We start from the raw sequence: 25,652 nt of genomic DNA, 5'->3' as shown, positions 1-25,652 counted from the left end.
GTGTGTCTCTGTGTCTCTCGCCCATTCTGTGGCTCCATTAGAGCTGATGTGCAGACGAAGGTTAATTAAAGGGGATTAGATTAGATTAGATTTGTTCGTACACACACACATGGAAGAAACTGGAGAAAACACACTCACGTTCATGCTCTCTGTCTCTGTGGTGTTTACATACGAGACATTAAAATGACTATTACACTGTTGTTAGAGCAGATAATAAACAGAGCACACACACACACACACACACACACACACTGTTCATACACCATGTTTATTCGTGTTGTGATGATTCGAAATTTAAAAAAAAATCCCATTGATGTGTTTTTTAATGTCTCCTGAAATTCAAATAGTTGCCATATTAGAGATATTTGACGTCTTCTTCTTCCTCCTCCAGACACCAGGTGTCTGCGGTGACATCACACGGTCACATGACCTTTATCACATTCATTCATTCATTCATTCAATCAGTCAGTCAGTCAGGAGCAGGAAGTCAGAACATCTCCAAGTGAATGAGACGACGTTTGCTTTTCATCGTCGACTGCACACGCACACCCACACACACCCACACACACTCACACACACACATACACACAGATTAGGATGATAAGATTATCAGCGTCTGCTCAGCACATTTCCTTCATCACTCTTCATTTCGTTATCACCGTACATTCTAATGATATAATTAAATATATATATAATTATGTCATTATATAATTATATATAATGATATACTTTTAGATAGATATATGTTTAATTTTATAATGATATAATTAAATATATATATAATTATATATAATGATATACTTTTAGATAGATATATGTATAATTATATAATGATATAATTAAATATATATATGTAATTATGTCATTATATAATTATATATAATGACATACTTTTAGATAGATATATGTATAATTATATAATGATATAATTAAATATATATTTATAATTATGTCATTATTTAATTATATATAATGATATACTTTTAGATAGATATATGTATAATTATATAATGATATAATTAAATATATATATATAATTATGTCATTATATAATTATATATAATGATATACTTTTAGATAGATATATGTATAATTATATAATGATATAATTAAATATATATATAATTATGTCATTATATAATTATGTACTTTAAGATAGATATATGTATTATTATATAATGATATAATTATATATATATATAATTATGTCATATAATTATATATCATGATATACTTTTAGATAGATATATGTATAATTATATATATATATAATTAAATATATATAATTATGTCATTATATAATTATATACTTTTAGATAGATATATGTATAACTATATACTGATATAATTAAATATATATATATAATTATGTCATTATATAATTATATACTTTTAGATAGATATATGTATAATTATATAATGATATAATTATATATATATATAATTATGTCATTATATAATTATATATAATGATATACTTTTACATATATTTATGTATAATTATATAATGATATAATTAAATATATATATGTAATTATGTCATTATATAATTATATATAATGATATACTTTTAGATAGATATATGTATAATTATATAATGATATAATTAAATATATATATAATTGTCATTATATAATTATATATAATGATATACTTTTAGATAGATATATGTATAATTATATAATGATATAATTAAATATATATATATAATTATGTCATTATATAATTATATATAATGATATACTTTTACATATATATGTATAATTATGTATATGTCATTTTATATATATATAATTATATATACACATATAAAATGATATAATCATATAAATATACAGTATAAACCTAAAATGATATAATCACACATTATATATATATACATATATATATATAATGATATTTCCTTGTTCTCTCCTCAGTTCTGAAACGAGGCAAAGCAAAGAAAGGTAAAAACGACCTGATCGGCGCTGAGGAGGGCGAGGATCCTTTCGCCGACATCTCCTCTGTCGGTAAGTGGTGGTTTGACCCGCTCGTGACCTCTGACCCTCACATTATACCGTCGCAAACAACGCGATCTTTAAGGGAAATCTTCTTCTCACTCTGCTGAACCAAACTCCATTCAGAAAATGTGCGTTTCTTTTACGTTATTTAACGTCACAGCTCGCAGGAGTCGTCGATTCACTTCTGCCTCCGTCAGTCCGTTAAAACGTCTTATTTTTGCGAATTCGGCATTTGAAATGCGTTGTTTAGGTTTAGTGAAGTGGCACAAAATGACCACACGGGGCAGCAAAAGACCAGCAGTAGACCAGCAGCTCCTGTGTCCCTGTGGGCTAAAAACGCTGATTTTCTCTATGGAGTTTGGTTTAGGAGAGCGAGCTTTTTTACAAATTTACTGTTGGAAAACAGCAGTTTGTTTATGAGATTACAACAACAAACTTATTCTTTCTTTCCTTTTTCAACATTATTTTAACTTTATATTGTAATTTTAAATGAATAATGGGCAGAAACTGTGTTGTTTGCTTGCTATAATATTATGCATATTATGCATAATGCTCTGTAAACCAGTGCAGTGTAACCCGCGCCAATAACTCCCCAAACTGTTTAAGTCTAAAATGACTGGAGTCACCAGATGGTCGTAGAGAAAGAAAAATAAAATATAAAATATTCAGAATTAAATGACATATTTTGGACCGGGCGAGCCAAGAAACCCTCATAAGACAGAGCGGGCCTGCTGTTTGTGAGAAAAACATGGCTGTTAAAACACATTTTATAACCTAATTAAACAAGCACCAACTTTTCCCTTTGAAAACTCAGGTCACCTCAAAAACTGCTGTAAAAACATTAAAAATCAATATTTTTTTCCACTTTAAATGAGTCAGTCTTTTAAAGCTACTTCAGCCTGAAATATACACATCAAATACTAAGAATGTTATTTTAAATTCTAACCCAGACCCGGCACCGGACACGCTGGTGACCTGAATGAGAAAAAACTTACGAATTTGTTCCTCGTGGCAGAAAATGTCACCTCAAAAACTGCTGTAAAAACTTTAAATATTCATATTTTTTTCCACTTTAAATGAGTCAGTGTTTTAAAGCTACTTCAGCCTGAAATATACATATCAAATACTAATAAAGTTATTTGAAATTTTAACCCTTTAAAGGCCATCTAACTCTACTGTTTTTTTTTATCAGAAGTTCTTGCGTAGCTTATCCATTTTAGGCTAATTTAAGAAACTGAGAATATCCTCTGGAAAAAGTGAGCTATATTTTATTCTATTTAACAAAGCCAAAATGGCGTAACAATAAAAAAAAAATGGCGGCACAAGATGGCCGCCCTCGTGAAACAAGGCCCTTGCCTTTAAAGTACAAGTTTACAAGTTACAAGTTTGTCAAACCGCTCACTCTCCCTGCACCAAACCCCATTGAAAAAAAACAGCGTTTTTAGCTCATGGGGGTCACAGGAGCTTGCTGGTCCGCCGTTGGTCCGCCGCTGCCTCGTGTGGTCACTTTGTGTCACTGAGGTTAACCCCGAACGCAGGATTTCAAAAGCCCCGAATTGACAAAATAAGACGTTTGAAAAAAACATGCTAAAAAAAATTTGCTAAAATCGCTGATTTTCTCTATGGGCTTTGGTGCAGGGGGAGTGAAAGCACGTTAACGACGCAGAGACACTAAACAAATCTCAGTTTCTCACAGGAGTATTTTTCCTTCTCATAAACACATTAATGCTACAGCATATAGACGCGGAGACATCGTCTCACCTTTAGGGGGAAATTAGAATAATAAAAGCTTACCTTAATTAGACTGTTCAATCAAAACAGGAAGAAAGAATAAAAAAACACCTCTGGCGTTTTAATTTGAAATTACATTTTTATTATAATAATAATAATACGAACTGATATGGATTATTATCGGTTTCCACACAAAGGCGTCGTATAATTGTGTGTTTTGCGTGAGCTGGAAATAAACATTAGCCTCGTAATTAAAACCATTTTGATGCCGTTTTTTTACCCACAATGCATCATAATCGTGACTGATTTCCATAAAATTGCGCGTGCCAAGGGGAAAAAACTGCACTGCGTCTTCACTCGCTATGACAAAAGTTCTGCTACAAACTTGGCACAAATATGTTTTTTTATTTATTATCACGCTCCCTGCACCAAACCCCATAGAGAAAATCTGCGATTTTAACGTCACGGCAACGCAGGAAGTTCACAGGCGTTGTTGATCCACTGCTGCCTCAGTCAGGACGTTAAAATGTCTTATTTTGCCAATTCGGCTTTTGAAATGCGTTGTTTTGATGTACTGAAGTGACACAAAGTGACCACACGAGGCAGCGAAAGAGCAGCAGCTCCTGTGTCCACGTAAGCTAAAAACGCTGATTTTCTCTATGGACTTTGGTGCGGGAGAGTTAGCGGTTTGACAAACTTCAGTTTCCTATATGATAACAACAGCAAACTAACCCTTTTCATCTCTTCGTCCAGCTCCTCCCGGCTCGCCGTTTGGCCGCGCCAGCGTGAAGAGCGGCGGCGGCGGCGGCGGTAAGCTGGACAGCTCCTCCTACTTCCGCCGCAAGGAGAAGCGGATGCGCTTCTTCATCCGCCGCATGGTGAAGGCGCAGAGCTTCTACTGGATCGTCCTGTGTCTGGTCGGCCTGAACACGATGTGCGTGGCCATCGTTCACTACGACCAGCCGGAGTGGCTCACGAGGGCGCTCTGTGAGTCGCACACACCCGGAACACCACGCCCACTGTTCACCCTAACCTGAACATTTTCACCTTAAAATGTCATCATTTACTCAAAACTTACTAATTTGTACCTCATGGCAGAAAATGTCACCTCAAAAACTGCCGTAAAAACGTTAAATATTCATATTTTTTTCCACTTTAAATGAGTCAGTGTTTTAAAGCAACTTCAGCCTGAAATATACACATAAAATACTCAGAATGTTATTTTAAATTCTTACCCAGACCCGGCACAGGACAAGAATGGTGACCTGAGTGAGAAAAAACTTACGAATTTGTTCCTCGTGGCAGAAAATGTCACCTCAAAACTGCTGTAAAAACGTTAAATATTCATATTTTTTTCCACTTTTAATGAGTCAATCTTTTAAAGCTACTTCAGCCTGAAATATACACATCAAATACTCATAATGTTATTTTAAATTCTAACCCAGACCCGGCACCGGACACACTGGTGACCTGAGTGAAAAAAAACGTACAAATTTGTTCCTTGTGGCAGAAAATGTCACCTGAAAAACTGCTGTAAAAACGTTAATAATCAATATTTTTTCCCACTTTAAATGAGTCAGTCTTTTAAAGCTACTTCAGCCTGAAATATACATATCAAATACTAATAAAGTTATATAAAATGTTAAACCTTTAAAGGCCTTCTAACTCTACTGTTTTTTTTTTTTAATCGGACATTCTTGCGTAGCTTATCCATTTTAGGCTTATTTAAGAAACTGAGAATATCCTCTGGAAAATGTGAGCTATATTTTATTATATTTAACAAAGCCAAAATGGCTTAACAATAAAAAAAAATGGCGGCACAAGATGGCCGCCCTCGTGAAACAAGGCCCTTGCCTATAAAGTACATATAAAAAGCAAATTCTAAGGCTCAGTTTTAGTTTTAAAGCGATTCCACACACACACAAACACATTTAGTGATAAATCTGTCGCATTTCTGCAAATAAATCTCGCATTTGTCGTCCAATCGTCGCCAAAGTCGTCACCGGACACGCTGGTGACCAGAGTGAGGAAAACTTACGAATTTGTTCCTCGTGGCAGAAAATGTGAACTCAAAAACTGCTGTAAAAACGTTAAAAATCTATATTTTTTTCCACTTTAAATGAGTCAGTCTTTTAAAACTACTTCAGCCTGAAATATACATATCAAATACTGATAAAGTTATATCCAATTTTAACCCTTTAAAGGCCTTCTAACTCTACTGTTTTTTTATCGGAGGTTATTGCGTAGCTTATCCATTTTCCGTTGCTTTTCTTGCTCACGCAGACACGGCAGAGTTCGTCTTCCTGGGTTTGTTCCTGACTGAAATGAGTCTGAAGATGTACGGACTCGGAGCGCGCAATTATTTCCATTCCTCTTTCAACTGCTTCGATTTTGGCGTAAGTTTTTTCCCAGAATCGGAGGCAAGGTCGTCGGGTTTTTTTATGTCTTTATTTGAAAACTGCCAAACTTCTCTCCAGGTGATCGTGGGCAGTATTTTCGAGGTGATCTGGGACATGATAAAACCCGGAGCGTCGTTCGGCATCAGCGTGCTGAGAGCGCTGCGGCTGCTCCGCATCTTCAAAGTCACCAAGTGAGTTCATTTCCACAAAAACTCTGTAAAACAAAACACATTTGAGCACAAAAACATGCACTTGCACACGATGAAAGCACAACTCGGACTATTTTAATGAAATAAACCAGCCATTTTTCACAATAAATGTTAATTCCAAACTAATTTTATGCATATTTTCTGCCATAACTCTTAAGTAAAAGGCTGGAAAGAATTCAGCAAATGTATTTGTCCATCTGTAAAAAACAAGGCAGATGCTTGTATATATATATATATTCTTTTTCCTCCTCTCTCTCTCAGATACTGGAACTCGCTGAGGAACTTGGTGGTTTCCCTCCTGAACTCCATGAAGTCCATCATCAGCCTGCTCTTCCTCCTCTTCCTCTTCATCGTGGTCTTCGCTCTGCTCGGCATGCAGCTGTTCGGAGGACAGTGAGTAAAACGTCTAAGATGTCTACGATGTTTGTTTGACGGGAAACTGTGTCGCTCAGGCAGCAGAAGAAGAAGAAGAAGCTCAGTGTTTGACAGATATGTGATTTAACCCTTTAGAGTTCCTTTAAAAACAAAAAACTGACGAATTTGTTCCTTGTGGCAGAAAATGTCACCTCAAAAACTGCTGTAAAAACGTTAAATATTCATATTTTTTTCCACTTTAAATGAGTCAGTCTTTTAAAGCTACTTCAGCCTGAAATATACATATAAAATATTAATAAAGTTATTTTAAGTTTTAACCTTTTAAAGGCCTTTTTTAATCGGACATTCTTGCGTAGATTATCAATTTTTAAGCTAATTTAAGAAACTGAGAATATCCTTTTGAAAATATGAGCTTTATTCTATTCTATTTAAAAAGCCAAAATGGAGTTACAATTTTTAAAAAATAGCGGCACAAGATGGCCGCCCTCGTAAAACAAGGCCCTTGGCTATAACGTACATATAAAAAGCTAATTCTCAGGTTCAGTTTTATTTTTAAAGCGATTCTACACACATTAAACACATTTAGTGATATATCTGTCGCATTTCTGCTGATAAATCTCGAATTTCTCGTCCAAACATCGCCAACGTCGTCACTAGACACGCTGGTGACCTGAGTGAGAAAAAACTGACTAATTTGTTCCTCGTGGCAGAAAATGTAACCTCAAAAACTGCTGTAAAAACGTTAAATATTCATATTTTTTTTCCACTTTAAATGAGTCAGTCTTTCAAAGCTACTTCAGCCTGAAATATACATATCAAATATTCATAATGTTATTTAAAATTTTAACCCTTTAAAGGCCATGAAACTCCTCTGTTTTTTTAATCGGACATACTTGCGTAACTTATCCATTTTAGGCTAATTTAAGAAACTGAGATGACAGTTTCAAAGTAAACAATAAATGAATATCCTTTTGAAAAAGTGAGCTATATTCTATTTAACAAAGCCAAAATGGCGTAACAATAAAAAAAAATGGCGGCACAAGATGGCCGCCCTCGTAAAACAAGGACCTTGGCTATAACGTACATATAAAAAGCTAATTCTCAGGTTCAGTTTTATTTTTAAAGCGATTCTACACACATTAAACACATTTAGTGATATATCTGTCGCATTTCTGCCGATAAATCTCGAATTTCTCGTCCAAACGTCGCCAACGTCGTCACTAGACACGCTGCTGACCAGAGTGAGAAAAAACTGACTAATTTGTTCCTCAGGCAGAAAATGTCACCTCAAAAACTGCTGTAAAAACGTTAAAAATTTATATTTTTTCCCACTTTAAATGAGTCAATCTTTTAAAGCTACTTCAGCCTGAAATATACATATCAAATACTAATAAAGTTATTTTAAATTTTAACCCTTTAGAGGCCTTCTAACTCCACTGTTTTTTAATCGGACATTCTTGCGTAGCTTATCCATTTTTAGGCTAATATAAGAAACTGAAAATGTGAGCTATATTCTATTTAACAAAGCCAAAATGGCGTAACAATAAAAAAAAATGGCGGCACAAGATGGCCGCCCTCGTAAAAGCAAGACCCTTGCCTATAACGTACGTATAAAAAGCTAATTCTAAGGCGATCTAACACGATTCTACACACACATTTTGCACAAATGCACATCTGTCGCATTTCTGCCGATAATTCTCGCATTTCTCGTCCAAACGTCGCCAAAGTCGGCACTGGCCACGCCGGTGACCTGAGTGAGATGCTTGCCGAGTTTGAAGTGCGTGACGCAAACCGTTGGACAGATATGGGCTGATGATGATGATGATGATGATGGCAATGATGATGATGGGAAGTGGCTTTATTTATGACCGTGACTGTGAGCTGCTGCTGCTCCTGGTGGTGGAGGCGTGTAACTGCAGCAGCAGCAACAGCAGCAGCAGCAGGGGGCGACAGCAGGGAGTCTGCAGCGCCTCACATGATTCTTGTTTTCAGTGCTGGTTTAATGAAGTCCCAGTGTGAGACACACACACACTCCCAGTCCCTATTATCAGAGTAAACAGAGGTCGCACACACACACACACACACACACACACACACACACACACACACACACACACACACACACACACACACACACACACACACACACACACACACACAGCAGCTAATCCTCCAGGAAAAGGGAGGAGGAGGAGGAGGAGGAGGATGATGGAGTGCAGGAGAGAGAGGGAGAATCAGGCAAAGAAAGGGGTAATTGAGAAAGTGATGGAAGGATGAGAGAGAGGGGGAGGATGAACTAATGAGACAGAGAAGGACAAGAGGAGGAAGAGGAGGAGGAGGAGGAGGAAGAGGAGGAGGAGCTTAGGGAGCGAGAACATACTGTACGATGACATACCAAGAGAGGAATTGAATTAGCTGCTCCTCCCTCTCTCTCTCTCTCTCTGTGGTGGACAGTAAATATGATTAGTTTGGACAAATGCATGTGGACACACGGCGTCTTTGTCTCCATACGCTTCACGTTTAATGTCTTTATTATCGTTTTAAATCAAGTGTCGCCGTTTAATCCATTCATTCTTTCATTTTATCGTGACATAGCATTGACGCATTTGTCGTTATTTTTTAACCGTTTAAGAGCTCAAAAACGCTCTCTAAATTAACTTTATAGAGCAATGAAAGGGGGGAAACAATCCAAATATATACATATATAGATAATTATCAAGTTATATGAATTTAAAATTTTTATTTGGACCTTAAAATATGATACACAGTTAAATTTAATTCATTCTATTTATTCCTTATACACTTTTTCACCAGAAAACTCAGCGATTTTAGCTCACGGTGACACAGGAGCTGCTGGTCCTCGTGCTGCCTCGTGTGGTCACTTTTTGTCACTGAATTATGTCGAAATTAAACGTTTTTTTAGTGCCGAATTCACAAAATAGCACGTTAGAACGTCCTGATGTAGGCAGCGTCTGCCTCAGCGACTCCTGTGAGCTCCTGTGTCGCTGTGACGTTAAAATCGCTGATTTTCTCTATGGGGTTTGGTGCAGGGAGAGTGAGCGGTTTACAAACGTCAGTTTCCTGTTATTAAAGTCTGTTAAACAGTGAAATAAAGACATGAACAAGTTCTTCACAGAGTTTTACTATTTTGTAAACCAAAGTGATTTTTAGCTAGCTGCTCTACTGCTGCCTCGTGTGGTCACTTTGTGTCACTGACGTGAATCAGAACAAAAGATTTCAAAAGCCGAATTCACATTATAACACATGTGAACTTAGTGACAGAGGCAGAAGTGGATCAACAACTCCTGTGTCGCCGTGATGTTAAAATCGCTGATTTTCTCTATGGGGTTTGGTGCGGGGAGAGTGAGTGGTTTACAAACTTCAGTTTCCTGTTGTTAAAGTCTGTCTAACAGTGAAATAAAGACGTGAACGTGTTCGTAAGACGTCGTAGACTTGAACTGATGTAGATTTTTACTAGTTTGTAAACCAAAGTGATTTTTAGCTAGCTTTGGCGCAGCGATTTTTAGCTTGCGGTGACACAGGAGCTGCTGCTCTACTGCTGCCTCGTGTGGTCGGTTTGTGCCACTGACGTGAATCAGAACAACAGATTTCAAAAGCCGAATTCACATAATAAGACATTTGAAGTTAGTGATGGAGGCAGAAGCGGAATCAACAACTCCTGTGAGCTCCTGTGTCGCAGTGACGTTAAAATCGCTGATTTTCTCTATGGGGTTTGGTGCGGGAGAGTGAGCGGTTTACAAACATCAGTTTCCTGTTGTTAAAGTTTGTCTAACAGTGAAATAAAGACGTGAACGTGTTCTTAAGACATCATAGACTTATATTGATGTAGATTTTTACTAGTTTGTAAACCAAAGTGATTTTTAGCTAGCTTTGGCGCAGCGATTTTAGCTCGCGGTGACACAGGAGCTGCTGCTCTACTGCTGCCTCGTGTGGTCACTTTGTGTCACTGACGCGAATCAGAACAACAGATTTCAAAAGCCGAATTCACATAATAAGACATTTGAAGTTAGTGATGGAGGCAGAAGCGGAATCAACAACTCCTGTGAACTCCTGTGTCGCAGTGACGTTAAAATCGCTGATTTTCTCTATGGGGTTTGGTGCAGGGAGAGTGAGTGGTTTATAAACATCAGTTTCCTGTTGTTAAAGTTTGTCTAACAGTGAAATAAAGATGTGAACGTGTTCTTAAGACGTCATAGACTTGAACTGATGTAGATTTTTACTAGTTTGTAAACCAAAGTGATATTTAGCTAGCTTTGGCGCAGCGGTTTTAGCTTGCGGTGACACAGGAGCTGCTCCTCTACTGCTGCCTCGTGTGGTCACTTTGTGTCATCAGAACAACAGATTTCAAAAGCCAAATTCACACAATAACACATTTGAACTTAGTGATGGAGGCAGAAGTGGAATCAACGACTCCTGTGAACTCCTGTGTCGCTGTGACGTTAAAATCGCTGATTTTCTCGATGGGGTTTGGTGCAAAGTTAAAAAAAAAGGCTGTTTAACAGCAAAATAAAGTGGATTTGTTTTAGTTCTCACAGCAGGGGGCGCTCACAGCACATCACCGTTTATCCACAGCATTTCTTCACGTCATCTATTTACATATTTACGTACATTTGTCTGTCTTGTTGTGTTGAAGCAGCCGTGCAGGCCATTTATTCCCGATCCGCTCCTCATTTTCTCTCTGTTCTCGTTCTCTCGTTCTTCTTCTTCTTCTTCTTCTTCTTCTTCAGTTTCACGCCAAAGGACTCGGGTTCCGACAGGTTTGTTTGGTCGTACGTGAGGTTTTCCTGCCGAGGTTTTTTTTACGGTCCCTGTGGAGAGAGTGTGCATGTGTGATGACATGAAGCTGGATCCCAGTGTTTACTTTCAATGGTGGAGTCCAGTTCACATGAAGCTAATCCAGTTCTTTTTTTCCCCCGGAATAATCCGATTTACTGACGTAAAAAGCAACAAAAAATAACTTTATCGGGGTTGGTTTGGACATGATGAAAAAAACTTTGCACACAGCGTCCAATCACGTGTCGGTATTTGTTCCCCACAAGCCCCGCCTCCTCTTGTTCACGCAAATTTTCGTCTTCAGGCTGCGTCTAGCTACCAACATCGGAATGTCACGATAAACGAAAATGTTTAGCGCAAAGAAGCAGAAAACGGACAAACGCCGAAATAATTGCGATTTTCAATATTATTGCGATATTTTTTTCGCAAAAAAAAATAATTCTCGGAAATAAACATAATTATTTTGCTTCGCAGGTAAGATAAATGTTTGTATTTGACAAAGTAAAAAAACAAGAATTTTAACTAACGTTGATGCATTGGTGCCCCCTTGTGGCTTTTCAAAATAAAGCCCTGCTGTAATGTAATTAGCTGCAGAGCCTCTTCCGATCACTCACGTGAAATGTTCACGATTTTATTGCGTCAAATTTTTATCGCAATCAAATCATATATATAAAGTCGTAAACTAAAATTCGCACTTAAGGACAAACAGAGTTCGCAGTAATTAAAGTATTTATGTTTAATGTATTAACATATTACGTTACTTGATGTAAGCTAACTATTCCTGCGAAGAAAAAATACAAAAATTAGCAAAAACAGTTGAAAGTGAACAAAAAAAAACAGCAAAACAAAGCGAGGCGTGGGCTTGTCGAACCGCTGCACCCCCTAGTGGACACCAACACAAACAAGTGGCAAAGTAAAGACTAATTCACTCATTCATTCACCCTCCATTCATTCACGTTTTCTCCTCCGTCTTCTCATGTTGTCTTTTTCCCCGTGTTTGACGTTTGTGTTTGACCCCAGAACTACGACAAGACGTCAGAATTCACGCAAATGAATAAACACCGTACACTATCATCGTGTGGGATAACGCTGCGTTCCATTTGTCGTCGGGAATTCGGAATTTCCAAGGCCAAGGGACTGAACTCCAAATAAATGGAACAAACGGCAACGTTTAACGTTAATAGCATTTTTTTTGTCATATCGTACAACGTCGTACACACAAAACTCTTCAACTACCGCGTAGAGCGTTGTTTTCAAAACTGGTATCGCTAACAGGAGCTAGCCCGAGATTACGTTTGTGTTAGACCCCAGAACTACGACAAAACGCGTTTATTTACTTTCAGAATTCACGCAAATGAATAAACACCGTTAGTAAAAAAAACTACTATCGTGTAGGATAACGCTGCGTTCCATTTGTCGTCGATAATTCGGAATTTCCGAGGCCATGTGGCGTTCCTGAAGAGGACACACCCCCCTGAACTCCAAATAAATGGAACAAACGGCAACTTTTACCGTTAATAGCATTTATTTATCGTAGTGCACACAAAACTCTTCAAATACCGCGTAGAGCGTTGTTTTAAAAACTGGTATCGCTAACAGTAGCTAGCACGAGATTACGTTCGTGTTTTTTTCCGAACTCTCAGTGGTGAACTCCAGGGAGGGTTTAACGTCACTCCCAGCTCCGACCTCCGAGTTCCGATGTAAACGGAACGCAGCGCAAGTCGCAAAAAATTCAACTCGGAGCAGCGAAGGAACCGAAGCAAAGAAAATTGAGTTTTTACGATTTACTTTCTTGAAAAAATGTACGATTTTATTCTGGTAATATTATTGCTTTTTTTCCTCGTAATATTATGACTTTATTCTTGTATTATTACGACGTTTTTGATATTCCGACTTCCGCTGTAGTTTCCTCTTGAACTCACCCTCCTGCTTGTGTGTGTGTGTGTGTGTGTGTGTGTGTACTTTGTGCGTTTATCTTGAAAACAAACGTGTCGTTGCTTTTTTTGTCTTGGTTTTTTCAACGTTTACTAATTTTGAACATAACTCCCTTTAAGTATCCTCTGGTGAACAGCAGCTGTACAGTACTGTGTGTGTGTTCTAATTACTTTCTTTTTTTAACATGTATTTATATCACGTTGTTATTCATTTTATTGTTATTGTCTGTTTCCTTTAGGTTTAACTTTGAAGAAAAGACGCCGACAACAAACTTCGACACCTTCCCAGCTGCCATTCTCACTGTGTTCCAGGTAAAAACACACATTTTCATAGTAAACGAGAGAATAAAAACAGCTGATTAAAGGAAAACGACTGCTCTGAGTTCCTTCAGTCTCTTAAGGAGCTCGTTAATAATCCTCCAATTAGTCTTTGCTCGTAAAGCTCCATAAAGTCAAATTAATCCCAAAGTCTGAGGGATTTTAACCGTGTTTTGATCGTCTTCTCAGATCCTGACCGGCGAGGACTGGAACGCCGTCATGTACCACGGCATCGAGTCTCAGGGAGGCGTCCGCCGCGGCATGTTCTCCTCCATCTACTTCATCGTCCTCACACTGTTTGGAAACTGTATCCTCTTTAAGTCTTTCCAAATGGTCGACTTCCTGTTGAGTTGAGGCCATGGTTACGGTCGACTTTTTTGTTCGTCTCGGTCTGTAACATCTTCCCACCAAGTTTAGGGAAACTCGGTGGAACTCGACCTATGCCAAAGTCATAGGGCACTTCCTGTTTGTGGCAAATCGGCCCAAATGGAGGGCAAAATTCAAAATGCCCGACTTCCTGTTGAGTTGAGGCCATGGTAACGGTCGACTTTTTTGTTCGTCTTTATCGATAACATCTTCCCACAAAGTTTAGGGAAATTCGGTGGAACTCAACGTATGCCAAAGTCATAGGGCACTTCCTCCTGTTTGTGGCAAATCAGCCCAAATGGAGGGCAAAATGCAAAATGCCCGACTTCCTGTTGAGTTGAGGCCATGGTTACGGTCGACTTTTTTGTTCGTCTCAGTCTATAACATCTACCCACCAAGTTAAGGGAATTTCGGTGGAACTCAACGTATGCCAAAGTCATAGGCCACTTCCTGCTTGTGGCAAATCGGCCCAAATGGACGCCAAACCTCAAAATGCCTGACTTCCTGTTGAGTTGACACCATAGTTACGGTCGACTTTTTTGTCCGTCTTGGTCTGTAACATGTTCCCACCAAGTTTCGGCAAATTCGGTGGAACTCAATTATACCACTCACTCTCCCACACCAAATCCCATCGAGAAAATTTGTGTTTTTAGCTCACAGGGACACAGGAGCTGCTGGTCTATGGTAAATGTGAGAACATATTTTCTAAGATATCGTAGACTTAAGCAAGTGTAGACCTTGTTACAAGACGGAACAAACAAAAACAGCGTGTGGCGTATTTGTCTTATCATTAACGCGGTTAAAATGTTTGTCTCGGGGCGACGATAAGGGCGACAAAGGTCAAAGAGTGATTAAAATGAAAAGCAGCAAAGGCAGTATCTTGTGCAGCGAGGCTGACATTTTGCTCACGGAGGATCAGGAGCAGCAGGAAAAACACGCTGATTGTCTCGTCCCGTCTCCACGTTACTCAAATGCTAACGTTTTTAGCACGGGGAGGCTCCTCCCACCACCTGAGCGTGGACCAGACTCTGTTTTTATCTCTGGATGTTTAATGTCATCTGAGTTTCCTCCTGAGCTCCGCTGTCACTCAGACACTCTCCTCAACGTCTTCTTGGCCATCGCCGTCGATAACCTCGCCAACGCACAGGAGCTGACCAAGGTGGGTTCGGTCTGCTGGCGCCCCCCTGTGGTGACACAAGGAAAAAATATATATTTTAGCCACTTAGAAAAAGGCAGTTAAAGTCTATGATGATGTTTGTAAACCCCTACACCCTCTCCTAGCTAGCTAGCTAATGTTAGCTATTCGCCACTATTGTTGTGGCTAGCTTGCGCGCCCACGGGTCATAACGTGAGCTCAGAAGTCGTGTTGTTCATTGTGTCATAATTTTAGCGTCAGTCACTAACCAGAAACACCATTTGTTCGACACCATGTGCAATATACGGCTACTTCCTGTCAAAACAGGCTACTTCCTGTCATAAAAATGTTGTTAAATTTCAGGGAATGGTCTTTAGTATTTATTCTGATAAAATAAATACATGTTACAGGGTTTTTTCTTTTGGTTTATAGTGGGTAAAACCACAACAATGGTGCTAACGGGACGTAGCTGAACTACTAGCTATGGGTACATGTTTTCAGAAATTATCAGGTTGTTGTGTCACAAAATAGAGCCACATATGCTACATATTGCTACAAAATATTCCAGCTAGCTCATTTTAGCTATTCACCACTATTGTTGTGGCTAGCTTGCGCGTCGACAGGGCATCAGGTGAGCTTAAAAGCCGTGTTGTTCATCGTGTCATAATTTTAGTGTCAGAAACACCATTTGTTCGACACCATGTGCTATATACGGCTACTTCCTGTCACAAAAATGTTGTTAAATTCCAGGAAATGGCCTTTAGTAGTTACATAGTAATAATAGTAATAAAATAAATACATGTTTAGGGTTTTTTCTGTTGGTTTATAGTGGGTAAATTCACACCAATGATGCTAACGGGACGTAGCTGAACTATTAGCACTATTAAATTAGCAGGTTGTTGTATCACAAACTGAATTTATGTCATGGTTTAAGGATGAAGAGGAGCAGGAGGAAGCCGCCAACAAGAAGCTAGCGCTGCAGAAGGCTCTGGAGGTGAAGGAGGTCAGCCCCATGTCGGCGGCTAACATCTCAATCACTGCGTACGTTTCCCCGAAGTTCCTCCTCCTCCTCCTTCTTCTTCTTCTCCTTCTTCCTCTTCTTCTTTAGCGGCGGCGGTGGCGGCTAACTTCTGTGTGTGCGTGTCCGGATGTTCTGTGTTGTTATCTTCATCCTGTGCTGGCGTCATGTTCACCGAAACTCCGCCTCCGTCACTCACACAGAGGCAATTAAGGAAGCTTCAGTATATGTCGACGATACGTGTTTAAATTGACGTAAACCAAAGATTAGCATCTTTAGCTGAAGCTAGCTCTCTAGCAGCTATTGCTTTAATATTTCGGCAACTGTTGGTCGTATCAGAACAGCTGTAAATGTGAAGATGTTTATGGGATTATTGGTCAATTACAGCACAAATATGTTGCCTAATCCAGCTTTAACTAAACTAGAGAAGCATAATTCCTGACTCGACGTCCAGCTGATGATTGTTATTGTTGTTGTTATGAGTCGATGTCGTGATTGAAGATGTTTGGGCTGTGAAATGTCAGCTCATGGTTCACGACAAACCACAAAAAACAAACTCAAAATCAATTAATCAATTAGCCGGTGATGAATTTTTACCGTCGTGTCCGCGACTCATCGATTAATCGCTGCAGGGCCTCGTTTTAACCTCAGGAGTTATGATTGACAGGTCCTGGGCTCCTTTGCTGAGGATGTAATTAAATCCCAGCTATTTTTGGAGCCTTGATGAGCAGTGAAATTATGAGTCTGTCGCGAGGAAACCCTCCTCTCGTTGATTCATGGCAGCAGAACATCGATGTGTAATTCTGCGACATCGCCCTTTATTCAGACATTAGCCTTTTATCCACCTTCGCTCCTTAATCGTCCTCGTCCTGTTTGGACGTTTAGCTGCAGAAGACGATCGGCTGTGGACGGTCAACTCTTCTCCGTGTCCAACATTCTCACCATTTTGACTGTTGTTACGTAAACGTGTGGTCTCTGAATATTTTAATTTGTGCACAGAACTACGGTGGCCCTGAGGTGCAAAACACAAACGCAAATCACTAAACATTTGATTTGCATTTGTTTTGCGTTTGAGTTTTGTGATTTGCGTTTGTGTTTTGCATTTTGTGTTTGTGTATTTTGTTTTGCGTTTTTTATTTTGCATTTGTTTTTTGTTTTGCATTTGTGTTTTGCGTTTATGTTTTTTGTTTTGCGTTTGAGTTTTTTGTTTTGCGTTTGTTTTTGTTTTGCGTTTGTTTTGTGTTTTGTGTTTTTTGTTTTGCGTTTTAGTTTTTTGTTTTGCGTTTATGTTTTGTGTTTGTGTTTTTTGTTTTGTGTTTTGCGTTTGAGTTTTGCATTTTACGTTTGTATTTTTTGCTTTGCGTTTGTGTTTGGGTTTTGCGTTTGAATTTTATGCTTTGCGTTTTTTGTTTTGCGTTTGGGTTTTTTGTTTTGCGTTTGTGTTTTGCATTTGTGTTTGTGTTTTGTGATTTGCGTTTGTGTTTTTTGTTTTGCATCTGTGGTTTTTGTTTTGCGTTCATGTTTTTTTATTTTGAGTTTGCTGTTTTGCGTTTGTGATTTGCTTTTGTGTTTTGTGATTTGCGTGTGTGTTTTTTGTTTTGCGTTTGTGTTTTGCACCTCAGGGCCACCGTACAGAACATGATGGTGTTAACGTGTGCTCAGGGTTTCATGACAAAATGACTCCAGACTTTAAGAAAAACTATAATTATACTTTCATTGTAATTTCTTACATTTATGCTAATTTCATACTATTTTAAATCATTTGTTGTTCTGGAATGAAACTCCTGATCCTGACCTTTTTTTTTTGTCACTTTCAGTTGTAAAAATGTAACTGACAAACACTTTTGTTGTTGTTGTTGTTGTTTTTGTGAAGCAGGAGAGGACAAGTGGACACGTGTGGACGTATGGACACCACACGCGTCCACCTGTCCTCTTCGCACCTGTGTCTGAATTTTTCTTTTGTTTTTTTGTTCTGCATGCACAGTTTTGTAAAGCAAAATCGAGACGCGATCTCTCGCAGGTCGTCCATCAACAGCATTCAGTCACCGTGAGTCACTCTTTAATCTGCCCTCTTTGACTCCTTTCCTTTCTCCTCTTCCCTCCTTTCCTTTCCTCTCCTCCTTCAGCTGACCTATGGCTAAACTCGGCCGTCAAAAGCTTTGCTTACGTTACTTTTCTCTTTCCTGAAACTCACGTCAATATGCTAGCTAATTTTAGCTATTCGCTACTATTGTTGTGGTTAGCTTGCGCGTCCACAGGTCATAACGCGAGCTCAGAAGCCGAGTTGTTCATCGTGTCATCATTTTAGCGTCAGTAACTAACCATAAACGCCATTTGTTCTACGCCATGTGCTATATACGGCTACTTCCTGTCAAAACAGGCTACTTCCTGTCATAAAAATGTTGTTAAATTGCAGGGAATGGCCTTCATTAGTTATTCTTATAAAATAAACACATGTTTAGGTTTTCTCTCCTTTTGTTTTATAGTGGGTAAAACCACAACAATGTTGCTAACAGGATGTAGCTGAACCACTAGCTATGGGTACATGTTTTCAGAAATGATCAGGTTGTTGTGTCACAAAATAGAGCCACACATGTTACATATTGCTCCACAATATGCTAGCTAGCTAATTTTAGCTATTCGACACTATTGTTGTGGTTAGCTTGCACATCCACAGGTCATAACGAGAGCTTCTGTTGTTTATCGTGTCATAAGCGTCAGTTACTAACCAGAAACGCCATTTGTTCTATGCCATGTGCTATATACGGCTACTTCCTGTCAAAACAGGCTACTTCCTGTCACAAAAATGTTGATAAATTCCAGGAAACGGCCTTTAGTAGTTACATAGTAATAATATTAATGATGTTTTCAGAAATTAGCGGGTAGTTGTGTCACTTAAATTTTTTAGTTCCAGTTAAATGTTTAGTGAGAGCTAATCATTTTTGTGTCTTCATCCAATTGCAATTCAACTAGTTTGGACAAGCTACACCTTGTTAGCTTGTGAAAAAACTCACAAGCTAAAAACTAAATGCCAATAAAAAAGTATTTTTTTACTGGCAGAACAGAGCCAAAAAACAAAACAATCTGGACCCTTTTAGCTTCTTGCTAGCGAAAAAAAAACAAGCTATAGCTAACAACACAAGCTGTTTAGCTGTGCATTTCTTCTCTATCTTTGATTAAATTCACTCAACCTACAAAACAAACAACAACCCAGACCGTCACGGAATGATTCTTGTTTGTCTGCGTGCGCTAAAGGGAACGCAGATTAGCCGTAGGTCAGTTGATCTCTAGGCTAAAAAAAAAAAAGAGAAAGAAAAGTAAATAGCACACATAATTGCGTGTAATTTGCTCGCAGATAAACACACTCACGCCTCCCTCTGGCTTTTAACAACCATTGTGTTTATAATAATTCGTCTTTAATTGAGCGGAGTTAATTTCTCTGTGCTTTGCGATCGCCGCAGGCCGCTTAGCTTCTACGCGATGTGATCCCTCAGTCCATTTAAAAATGCTAACGCTAATTTATCAACAGGCCTTCATTATCACTGGAAGTGTTTGCCGGTGTGTTTTCTGCTCCTTCTCTCTCTCTGTCCGTCCTTCTGCGTTGTTTCCTCTCTGTATGAACACTTTCTATGTCTGTGTGTCTGTTGCTCACCTGTCTGTGGACACCTGTCCTGTCTGTGTCCTCTGTGTTTTCTGTCTTCTGTCTTTTTTAGGACGTACTATACTGTCTACTCGTCTCCCGACCGACGAATCCTGAGGTACAAAAACGACCAGAGGGGGAAAAAAAAAACTTCTCTGACCCTTTAAAAATAAAAATAAAATTTGGAATCAAAACAATGTATTTTTGATCGTCTCACGTCAAAAATACCACAAAACCCTACGTGTCAGGAACACGGATGGGATGATATACCATTTAATCTGCTTTGTAATACGTCGATTGGGGAGAATTGAGCGGGAAAAGTCGATAATATTTCACATTAAACTCACTTAAAGGGATAGTTCGGAATTTTGGACACAAGACTGAGTTTTTCAACTCAGCGGGTGTGATGGAGACGTTTTCAAGTTCGAGTTCGCTGGTGCTAAGGCTAGCGCGAGTCAATGGTACGTAAGTTAGCATGACGGCGGACCGATTCCGCTGCTGCCGAGAAAGTAGTCCCTCAAAAATTCATGCGATGCGAGGTTAGTTTTGTTTTCAAATATCATTCTATCAACACAGATATGTACATCCATAGTCTGCCGTTACAATTGATTAGCCTGGGGTGCACTGCGATGCTAGCAGGTACCATTGACCTGCGCTAGCCATAGCACCAGCGAACTCGGCGACTAGAAGAACTGAATGAAATTTCTTGAAAACTTCTCCAGAGTTGGAAAATAGGTCTTATGTCCAAAATTCCAAACTATCCCTTTAACGATGCCGTCTAGCTCACCAACATACAGTCCCAGTGATTTATTTAGTGCCACAAGGCGTCTCTGCAGTCATTCCACAACCATGGATTTGTTTGTTTCCGACCTGAAAACGTGTTTTTAGAGCCATTTGTAAGAGTTACCAACAATATTTTTACGGTTCCTTTAAAACTGTGAATCGCTAATTGTTTAGGTCGGGATAAATGACGTGACATTTTTTTCATATCGTCTTCATCATCATCGTCTCATGTTGAGTCTTATGAGCGAACATATGGTACGTTAGATCATAATTGAGAGTACGTTAGCGAGTGGGACATTTTAATTTGAAGACGTGCCAAGTTCTTGACGTACCACGTCCTAACTTTTGTTAAATCAGTCTTTCATTTCTATTTTAGTCCGTGAAAAGGCTGCTCTCAGTCAGTTCTTAGTCATTTAAATGAGTCAAAAAAAACAAAAAAAAAACAATGAACAGTGCTGAGCTTATTTTTCCGCTTTGCCTTTTGTCTCGCTCCAAACAAAGAGGCGGCTTTGTTGAAGCGAAGACTCGGTCGTTAGCGCAGCCGAAACCTGTTAAAAACATCAGACGTCACCTTGGCAACACCTTTAAATGTTCTTCACGCAAGTGGGAAGAAACTGTCAGTGAGAAACCATTAGTTCGACTAAATACCTCGACGTTCTGTTCAGTCTATGAGGCTTTTAACAGTTTATCTCTTTGACCAATCAGGAGCCAGAACTCGTGATGTTATGCTGCGTTCCATTTACATCGGTAGTTGGAACTTGACGTGACGAACACGTTTTTGAGCTAGTAATTGTTAGCAATACTGTCAGGGTTTGTGAGGTTGCTCCGAGTTGGTCGCATTCCAGTTCAATCTGCCGACAAAGAGCTCGGAAATTCCGACATCCGACTACAACTGGAATTCACCGTTAGGATTTAGCTTTGCTTGTGGATAAATGCTCCGCCCCCCCTCTCACCAAACATGTTCCTGAGGTGGTGTCGTTAGGAAGGACGTGATGCTAATGGCAGCAACAAACAGGAAATAAGCCAAAAGTTAGCTAAAAGATGAAACGGCAACAGTTTTATTTTCTGTCATTGTAAAACCATGTGACCTGAGTTAAATGCATTCCAGTTTTCACAGAATTTCCCAGTATGGATAGCATGCTAGTGTTATAGCTGTGTTTGCTAGCTAGCAAGTTAATGGTCCATTTCATGAATACATTGAGCTGTATTTCATACATAAAGACATCGTAGCAGCATCTAGGACAGTTCCAAAAGCCAGAAATGCTAAAACAGTACAGACAAACTTTTGTCTCACGGCAGCCATTTTGAATTGTGGACAAATGGAATGAACAATTTGACAATTTGGAGTTCTGGGATCTTCTGGGATTGAGGATTAGCACTACTTTATCCTTTTGCCAAAACATGGTAAGTGAAAGCTTTACTATGGGGGAAAAATAAAGTCTTAAAACATCGTTAGACCTCATCATTACTGGTTCTTTCATAGATGATTAGAATCAAACAAAGACATCTGTGTAGATCCTCATTCATCCAGGTTTTCGTTATCCAAAACATACCGAGTCGGCAGCAAGTGGACTTGAAGGTTCCATCGAAGAAGTTTCTTCAGGTTTTCCGATTTATCTGGGCTTGGATCCAGCACTAGGAGTACATTAGATGTGTCCTCCCATGTCTGAGGTCAATTTAGAATGTCCAAATAATGGGGGTTGGTAGCTTGCGCAGAGGTACCCTAGTACTTGACCCAACAGGGACTGGATCTGGCAACCCTGTGGTCACAAGCCAAGTTCCCCTTCCGCTACGACGTTAAATGTTCCTGGTTTTACCACAAACCTTCGGAACTGAAGACGCCTCTTGGACATTGTTGCTACTGACGATGTTGATGTTTTGGACAAACAAAAACCGTAAAGACTTAGCAGTAGATCTCCCCAAACGTCGCGATAAGACGTTTCTGCGACCTTGTTTTTGATTTCCTTGTGGGTTTGTTTCCTGTGTGCAGTAAGGAGCAGCGGGGAAGCAAAGCCATGTCCGTGTGGGAGCAGCGGACCAATCAGCTGAGGAGACACAACATGAGGGCGAGCAGCGAGGCCCTGTTCAACGAGCTGGACCCAGAGGAACGCCTCCGCATGACCTCCGCCCTCCACCTGCACCCCGACATGAAGACCCACCTGGACCGGCCCCTGGTGGTGGAGTCCAGGAACGGCGACAAACCGGAGGCGGGGGACGCCCGGCAGGACGCGGCGGGAGACGGCGTCCACGCGCACTCCAGGAAACACCACCGCCACCACAACAGAAACGGGGAGAGCCGAGACGGCGGCGAGGGCAGGGGCGGGCGGCACCACGGCCACCACGGCAGGGCCAGGGAGCACGGCGGCGACGGCGCCCCCGTGAAAGAGAGGAGGTACAGTCGAGACGGCGGAACGGGACACAGGCACCACCAACACCACCTGACCGGGTCGCCCGAGGAGGACGACAACGACGCCACGCACCGCCGCCATCACCATTACCACCACCCGCCCAAGGAAGGGAACGGAAGGATCGGGAACGGCGCGCACGGAGAGTCCAAGAACAACGGAGACACCAAGGGACGCAGCTCGTCGCGGATCCTCCGAACTCAGTCCACGCTGGACGGAGACGATTGTAAGAGGAGCAGGAACGGAGCCAGAGGCCACAGGTGAGGCTACGGATTTAGTTTATTCATGAATTTAAATTTGGACCAAATCGCAGCGTGACTCACGGCCACTTAACATCGATTTTTATTCCCGCTGTCTGTTAGGAACGCCGTCATTATGTGAAGGGACTTCTGACAGAACTTTTCTTCATGTAACTTGGTGAAAAAATTTTTTTTTGCAGACTGCAAATCATGTTTATGTTTTGAAATCATGTTTTGGCGTCATGTGGCGCCACCTACCGCCGTCTACCAATCACTGCAGTCAGTAGAGTCTCAGCTGCCGCGCAACCACGGGTTGCCAGTTACGTCAGAAAACGGAACCTAAAAAGACCTCGTTTTTTTTGAATTTGAATGTAGTAACCGTTTTTGGCCACATTCTTAAATATGGCGCCTTTAATTTTTGGTCATTTTCTTCACGTCAACAGCGTCAAATACAGATACACTTGTTTGCCACTAGGTGGCAGTGGGAATGTCAAAGGAGTGCATGGATTTAGCGAGCGCTAACAACGTAGCCATCCGCAAAAATGTCAGCCAAGTATGTTTTTCAATCATCGTTGGCTTTGGAAAGAAAAAAAACGTTTTGACGATGGAAGCTTTGTTAGCTAAGCTGATTGTGAGGTCACGATAATATAAATTGTCGTATTTACATCTGAATTAGGGGATTAAACGATAGAGAGTGGATTATGGAAAAGCTGTGCTAACATTTTGATGATTTATTGGTAAAAATGTGTGGGAACCTGAGGAGAAAACATGTGTCATAGACGTAGATAAAGTATTTAAAAAACAGTTTCCTGGGCTTGAAAATTGTTTGGATTTGGCTGAATTTTTCTTAATTTTTTGTCATTTTCTTCATGTCAATAGTGTCAGATACAGATACACTTGTTTGCCACTAGGTGGCAGTGGGAATGTCAAAGGAGTGCATGGATTTAGCGAGCGCTAACAACGTAGCCATCCGCAAAAATGTCAGCCAAGTATGTTTTTCCATCGTCATTGGCTTTGGAATGATGATGGAAGCTTTGTTAGCTAAGCTAATTGTGAGGTCACGATAACATAAATTGTCGGATTATATCTCAATTTGGGGATTAAACGATAGAAAAGTTGTGCTAACGTTTTGATGATTTATTGGTTAAAATGTGTGAGGAGAAAACAGTCCAACATTTGCATGATTTTATATTTTCAGTGCTCGTAGCTGTCGTAGCCTCAGCGCTACATCGCTCTGATCGGCCAGTGATGCGTCTGACCCGACTTAATTAATTCCCCGGTGGATTTTCTCTGAAGCGCATTTCATAGCCTATGACACAAGATACAAGACATAAAAAATAATAGGCTTCATCCAACACCACACAGCCGTGTGTTTGTGTACAGCCTGTGCGAGTCCACCGCTAACGTAGCGCAGCCGATTCATTTGCGGTCCGTCTCCCCAGAGGAGGGGCGGAGACAAACTTTTTCCCTCACTCGGCTCTTGTTTTTGGCAGACGAGGCTTGAAGCTAGCTCTCTCGTAACGATGCCTCGTCTCTCTCTGTGTCTCCAGGGAGAAACAGACGGACGCCGACGACAGCGGCCTCGCCTCCAGCCCTCTGCAGCTCATGCGCGGCAGCCTCGTGAGCCTCGGCGAGAAGCAGGAGGACGAGGACAACCAGAAGAACTCCACCAGGGCCAGTCAGGCGGCACTGAACAGCAACGCCATCCACATCCCCGTCACCATCACTGCGCCGCCGGGAGAGACCACCATCATACCCAGTGAGTACGGCAGGCCACCCGGTGGACCGATGTTAGCAATCGTTGCGTCACAGCAACGAGGTCCCCAGGTGGTGAGCCTACACTCAAAGTTGTCCCCTGTTGCTAGTTTGACTCCAGGGCCTTTCAGCGGTGAGTCACTGTGTTTGCTAGGGGTTCCTCAGGGTTCTCCGGCTTCCCTTCCTCCCACAAAGACTTTAATGACATTGTTATTCTCGTATAAGAAATACAGGTCACATAAAATGAAAATGGACACATCAAACCAGGGGGCGGACAATGTTTTCATGAATGAACATGAATCTAAACAGGTTAGGCTTAGGGTTGGGGTTGGGGTTGGGGTTGGGGTTGAGGTTGAGGTTGGGGTTAGGGTTAGGATTGGGATTAGGGTTGGGGTTAGGGTTAGGGTTTGGGTTGGGGTTGGCGTTAGGGTTGGGGTTGGGGTTAGGGTGAGCGCAGATGTGAGAGTTTCTGACAAAGAACATGGTGTTAGTGGAGATAGATGTGATAATTGACTAGAGCTGAGCACTAGGTCAACGCGCGTTAGCGCATG

The 25,652-nt window shown here is 40.3% G+C and overlaps 1 protein-coding gene across 1 annotated transcript in view; it reads left to right on the top strand.

The window, feature by feature from the left end:
• The window catches only part of cacna1bb (calcium channel, voltage-dependent, N type, alpha 1B subunit, b), a gene marked incomplete at both ends in the record, with an annotated part of 128,950 nt that overhangs the window by 54,493 nt on the left and 48,805 nt on the right, over window positions 1-25,652 (top strand). Inside the window, 13 exons of the mRNA XM_083889807.1 lie at window positions 1,920-2,009; window positions 4,485-4,718; window positions 6,015-6,127; window positions 6,209-6,321; window positions 6,601-6,732; window positions 13,682-13,754; window positions 13,950-14,067; window positions 15,218-15,285; window positions 16,196-16,302; window positions 18,264-18,326; window positions 19,993-20,037; window positions 22,693-23,367; window positions 24,897-25,105. Coding sequence (XP_083745933.1) covers window positions 1,920-2,009; window positions 4,485-4,718; window positions 6,015-6,127; window positions 6,209-6,321; window positions 6,601-6,732; window positions 13,682-13,754; window positions 13,950-14,067; window positions 15,218-15,285; window positions 16,196-16,302; window positions 18,264-18,326; window positions 19,993-20,037; window positions 22,693-23,367; window positions 24,897-25,105 — 2,040 coding nt within the window. The remainder of the gene's footprint in view (window positions 1-1,919; window positions 2,010-4,484; window positions 4,719-6,014; window positions 6,128-6,208; window positions 6,322-6,600; window positions 6,733-13,681; window positions 13,755-13,949; window positions 14,068-15,217; window positions 15,286-16,195; window positions 16,303-18,263; window positions 18,327-19,992; window positions 20,038-22,692; window positions 23,368-24,896; window positions 25,106-25,652) is intronic.

The sequence above is a fragment of the Microchirus variegatus genome, assembly GCF_963457635.1.
Source record: "Microchirus variegatus genome assembly, chromosome: 1".
NCBI lineage: Eukaryota > Metazoa > Chordata > Actinopteri > Pleuronectiformes > Soleidae > Microchirus > Microchirus variegatus.
The sequence above is the reverse complement of the archived record's forward strand: the minus strand, read 5'-3'. Positions and strand labels throughout refer to the sequence as shown.